The 5,731-nt window shown below is 38.0% G+C and overlaps 1 protein-coding gene across 3 annotated transcripts in view; it reads left to right on the top strand.

Moving 5' to 3' along the window:
• Positions 1–4,555: 4,555 nt before the first annotated feature.
• LOC107734150 (zinc finger protein ubi-d4-like) overlaps positions 4,556–5,731 on the top strand; it is a 15,380-nt gene continuing 14,204 nt past the window's right edge. The window contains exon 1 of one of the 3 annotated variants that reach the window (XM_016546019.1): positions 4,556–4,669. In XM_016546019.1, coding sequence (XP_016401505.1) covers positions 4,638–4,669 — 32 coding nt within the window. In that variant the 5' untranslated portion in view covers positions 4,556–4,637. The remainder of the gene's footprint in view (positions 4,670–5,731) is intronic. The other 2 variants (XM_016546017.1, XM_016546018.1) reach the window with 2 other exon arrangements.

Below are 5,731 nucleotides of genomic sequence, written 5' to 3'. Positions count from 1 at the left end.
TTTTTTCAGTAGATTAACATTTAAATAGTAAATGTGACCTTTTCAAAACATCTTTAAAATAATACTACAACAAAAATATGCAGATATTAAGAAAATAGATCTGGAAAAATATTCCCATTTTCCTTTTTTTTTTTTTTTTTTTTTAGTTTAGGATAACATGTATAGCTCAGAGAAACAGTTGTATTTAATTAAGGCTGATCAGAGTTACTGAGGATATAATTTTGCATCATTGAAGCACAATTACAGCAATAAAACAAACAAAAACAATAAATAAAAGTACAATACCATTTCAAAGGTCAGACAAACAACAAGCAATTGGGTAAATATAGATGGGTACGTGTATATAAGTATAAATAGGCAGATGCATCGCTAAAAACCACACAACTTATTAATCATCTCTAAAATACATTTCTGCTCCACCACAGCAAAATACTGTGATTGTTCATGATGTTTAATATTAATGCTATTTTCAGTTAGTCTGAAAAATACAGACTTGGATTATGACTGGATTTTGGATTAAATGGAAAATGTGATATTCTTATATTATTGACATGACATCTTTCACAAATACCTTACATTCCTGACAAAGACTTTTTACCATTAAAATGCATTGTGTTTTTAGACTGAAGGGGAAGCAGCTGCATCTCGGTGAGGAATATTATAGCATTGCTGCCTTATCAATAAAAGTGAATCATTAATGGCTTTGACTACACGTTAACCCTGTCATGTGCCTCTATAGCACTTGTTCAGATCTGCACAAGGAGACATTTTTGCCCATGTGTTGGTTTTCTGTACTGGATATTTGCTGCTGCTGCTGCTGTACAAACTACAATAGGACAAGGACAAGACATAGGGACAGAAACAAATAATGGTGAATAAATGCTGATTTCTGATCCAACAGTCTGGCTGTGAAATCTCACTCTCTTTTATTTGCTTATATAGGTAAACATGAAGGTAGTCAAACATTGCATGTTTTATGTGGATTTTATGTGATACAATACAGATTTGTACTGACTTACCTTGACCTATGTGAGGAATATTATAGCATTGCTGCCTTATCAATAAAAGTGAATCATTAATGGCTTTGACTACACGTTAACCCTGTCATGTGCCTCTATAGCACTTGTTCAGATCTGCACAAGGAGACATTTTTGCCCATGTGTTGGTTTTCTGTACTGGATATTTGCTGCTGCTGCTGCTGTACAAACTACAATAGACTTACAGGACAAGACATAGAGACAGAAACAAATAATGGTGAATAAATGCTGATTTCTGATCCAACAGTCTGGCTGTGAAATCTCACTCTCTTTTATTTGCTTATATAGGTAAACATGAAGGTAGTCAAACATTGCATGTTTTATGTGGATTTTATGTGATACAATACAGATTTGTACTGACTTACCTTGACCTATTTTAATACAAAAGAATTCTCTATAGCTAAGGCTGAAATTATTATGGGTGTAAGAAAGAGCAGAATTGCAGGTCAGTGCATGAATGACTCTGGTTTTACTGCTCTTATCTGTGACACTTTTTTCAAGTCTTAGCATGCATGCCTCTAGCGTACTTCTATCTGTTTTGAATACAAGTAATGTCTTGAATTTGCAATTTTGAACCTATACCTTGTGGCTGAACCCCAGGCTTGTGGTTGTGTGTGTTTGCGTATTCAAGGCCCATTAAGAGTTTGAGAGTGTGTCTGTGTACTTTGCTTATTTGCAGTAGCTCCTCCATTTTCTGCACAGGCCCTGGGAATCTTTCCAATTGGCTTTAACCCAGAGCAGCCCAAGCCCCTGACCTTACGATCACAATACCATGGGAACACCAGCGAGAAAGAGAGGTGGGAGGAAAGGAGTATGGAAGGAAAAGGGTTGAGGGAAGGTGAACAAGGGCCAAGATGAAGGAAAAGAGGGAGTGAAGATTTGAAGAAGAGCAGATATATTTGGTATCAAAAAGGAGACCATGGTTCACAATCAGCAAATTATTTATTGTTGCACTTTTATAAATATTTTGTTAAAGATCAAGAGGGTGAGGCTCCTACAATCAACTCAGACAAAAGGAGATCATCATAACCAGCTGATCTGCATTCTGAATATTTTTCAATGTACAAGGTGTGTGTACGTACATCTTCATGTGTGTGTGATCTTTATGTCTTACTGTGCGTTCACACCGCCGGCGGCGAGAGCGTCAAAGTGACCGGAAGCAGCCCAAGCCCCTGACCTTACGATCACAATACCATGGGAACACCAGCGAGAAAGAGAGGTGGGAGGAAAGGAGTATGGAAGGAAAAGGGTTGAGGGAAGGTGAACAAGGGCCAAGATGAAGGAAAAGAGGGAGTGAAGATTTGAAGAAGAGCAGATATATTTGGTATCAAAAAGGAGACCATGGTTCACAATCAGCAAATTATTTATTGTTGCACTTTTATAAATATTTTGTTAAAGATCAAGAGGGTGAGGCTCCTACAATCAACTCAGACAAAAGGAGATCATCATAACCAGCTGATCTGCATTCTGAATAGTTTTCAATGTACAAGGTGTGTGTACGTACATCTTCATGTGTGTGTGATCTTTATGTCTTAGGGAAATACGGCCCTTATATCACAGACTTGCTCTAATGTGTTCCTTTCTCCGTCCTCACTCCCATACTAACAGAATGTAACAGATAATAACCACCCAGGCAGTATCTGAAAACACGCACACATATACAAACATTTCCATGGAATATGCTGAAAGTGCTTTGAGGAAGGGAGGACACAACGAAAAGTATTCACCATGTGCTCTACTACTTCAGTGCAGCTTTTGTGAGCGTGTCAAAGGCTGCTCTGTGTGTGGCTACTATTCACAACCTGTCAGTTAGACATAGAATTGAGAAAGAAAGGAGGGAATGGATGAAGAGGTTTGGAGAGGCTGAATAAAAAGTAGTTTGTTTTGTGATAGCCTATATCGTTTTAGGAAAAGTCAATATAAAAATGGCCTACAAGAGAAACATGCATGAATATAGTTTCCCCTTACAAAAAGAAGAAAGAAAGAAAGAAAAAAAAGAATGCAGTGCTTGAACCTTGTGTCTGGGTTCAGCTGAGAACAATTTCCACAACATGACATTAAATTAGGCGTAATCATATTGTATTTTTGATAGCCTTTTCTATATGTTCTGCAGACCTTTTCAGCACTCTAAACAAAAATTGAAGCCAGCTGCTGAGGCCCCAGACCAGCATCAGAGAACCCGATAATATCCATTACATGAGGAAGAAGGGGTCGAGATTTCCTAGAATAGGTGATTTCTGGCTCTTCTTGTGTTTTGTACCTCACAATTACAAATGTGATTTAAATTGAATTAATTTATCCTGATATTTAAACTGAACTCATCGCTGACGTCCTTTTTTGACTCTGACCATTGAGCAAAAAAGCTGCTGAGACGTCATAGTTTTGTCAGATTAACCACTAGCGCCACCTCGTGTCCATTCGTGAACAGTACAACAGTAGGAGTTTATAATTTAACGGGTTTTGTTTTGACTGTTTGTTTGTTTTTACTTAATTTTGCCTGTTTACGAGTGAGTGTTTAATATAAAAAATATAACATATTTGGCAATACAGTTAAGTAGGCTAAACAAATAGGCTAATAGTAGGATATCATGTTTCAGTGTAGCGATTTATGCAGGCTAGTAGGCCTTCTTCAAGTGTCATAAGTATTTAAGTACTTGTATACACATGTTAACCCCAAACAATAACAATATTAACAATAATCCTGGAAGCCGTTTTTTTTTTCTTTGGAATTTGGTCTGTAAAATGTCAAATATAGTTTCATCAAAAGTAGTCCATATGACTCGTGCACATATTACAAGTCTTCTGAAGGCATATTTGTGTGATAAATAGACGGAAATTGCATTCGTTATTTAGCCTACTGAAAATCTGATATCCACCCTTTGGCTATGAACGAGTCATTGTTTTGAGTTGGATCTTGTCAATTAATTGTTCTAGTTCACAAAACCCATATGAATGTTTTGTTCGGACACGAATCGAACTGTTGTGTTTAACCTAACTCACTGACTCGATTTCCCAGTAGCCCCTCACTGCAGAACAAAGATCCAGGGGGCGGGGTTGGATCCACATCTAGGGGGTGGAGATGGGTGGGTTTAGGGATCAGGGGGTGGAGACGGGTAGGTTTAGGTATATGTAAAGGTGGGAGGAGTTGGATCTGGATCCAACCTTGCCCCCTGGATCTTGTGTTCTGCAGTGAGGACCATCTAAGGGGGAATGAACAATGATTAATGATTTAAACTTAAATCTAAAAAAAAAACCGCTTCAGAAGATGTACCTTATAGGGCACGAAACTGTTTGAAACAGGCACTGTAAAAAAAAAACAAAAAACATTTATTATACTTTTTGCGTCTTTTTGGCTTTAATAGCAACCAGTACAGTATTTCAACTTTCTCTTTTTGTGCTCCACAAAAGTCGTACGGTTTTAGAAAGACAACAAATCTCTTCTGTTCAATGCATTGTGCAGCATCTATATTTGACCATGAAAAGCCTGGCCTTCACGCTCCCGCCTCCTGAACGCCCCTGACCCGCGGGCCGCGACCTTCCTCTGAGGTCCTTCCTTTTGCGCAAGCGCAGAACACCCGCTGTGAGCACAGTAGAGCCAAGATGGCGGCGGTGGTGGAGAATGTTGTCAAGCTGTGAGTATTTTTCATCCTTATTTGACTACATATGATATTTCCATGTTGAACGTTGATATGTAACTTTGAAGTAATAATACAACGTGTTGGACTTTTGTATAAATTGCTTAAAGAGAGGTAAAGACACGTGTTTGACAAGGTTATCCGAGCTCTGGTTAAGTTAGCTGTACTAGCAGCTGCCGTGTCCCGCTGGTGTGAATGCTTCATTTAGCTTCCGTCTTTCAGCATGATCAAGGAGCAAAGCGTGTAGGAGGCTTTTCTGTTCCTCTAATGAGTGTGTTTATATCAGTGGTATTATAAAGTATCGCAGGAACCATTTTAAGGTGCTCAAATGTTTGTTTGTCAGTGCTTTTGTTGCTTGGTTATTCTGGTCAGTTCAGTTGTGGAAGCAGCAGCAGCTGTCAGTTTTATTGGATTGCAGTTTTATCATGTGTGAACACGAGAGACTCATATCACACATCCTGAAGCAGGATACATTTATCTGACGCATGTTTTCATGTTATTAACTGAATAGTTTGCCTGAAAGTTATTTCCATTTATAACCAATGAGACGCATATGATCATCTGATTATATTAACTTGCCTAGTTCTTTATCTGTTTTTGCTACATCACACTGTCCTGAAACCAGGAAGTACTTCTGGTGCAAATTGGGCTGTTAAATGCCTGTGTGCTTTTATTTAAATCACATAATTAGCTGTTCAATTAGGAGCTTTTAGAGGAAGGGCATTAAAATGGTGAGTTATTACCCTCAAACAGTTCCTGGAAGCACAGTTCCTTATTCAGCCCACAGTTTTTTTCTGACTGATGAGTTGAGGACACTAGCCAAATCCGCAACATTCAGAGAAGAGAACAGAAAAGAGAATTTGCACTAGGCCTGTCACAATAACAACTTTTTGTTGTGCGATATATTGCCCCAGAAATAATTGCGATAAGCGATATTATTGTAATTTTAAAGACCATTTTATGCCACTGAATATATCATCATAATGTAACAGTATAATAATGCAAGAAGGCCTTCACACTTCCAAATGACAACAAACTTTTAATTTTAAGAATATTTAG

This window comes from Sinocyclocheilus rhinocerous, unplaced genomic scaffold (genome assembly GCF_001515625.1).
Source record: "Sinocyclocheilus rhinocerous isolate Xijiao unplaced genomic scaffold, SAMN03320098_v1.1 scaffold1121, whole genome shotgun sequence".
Lineage (NCBI taxonomy): Eukaryota > Metazoa > Chordata > Actinopteri > Cypriniformes > Cyprinidae > Sinocyclocheilus > Sinocyclocheilus rhinocerous.
The sequence above is the reverse complement of the archived record's forward strand: the minus strand, read 5'-3'. Positions and strand labels throughout refer to the sequence as shown.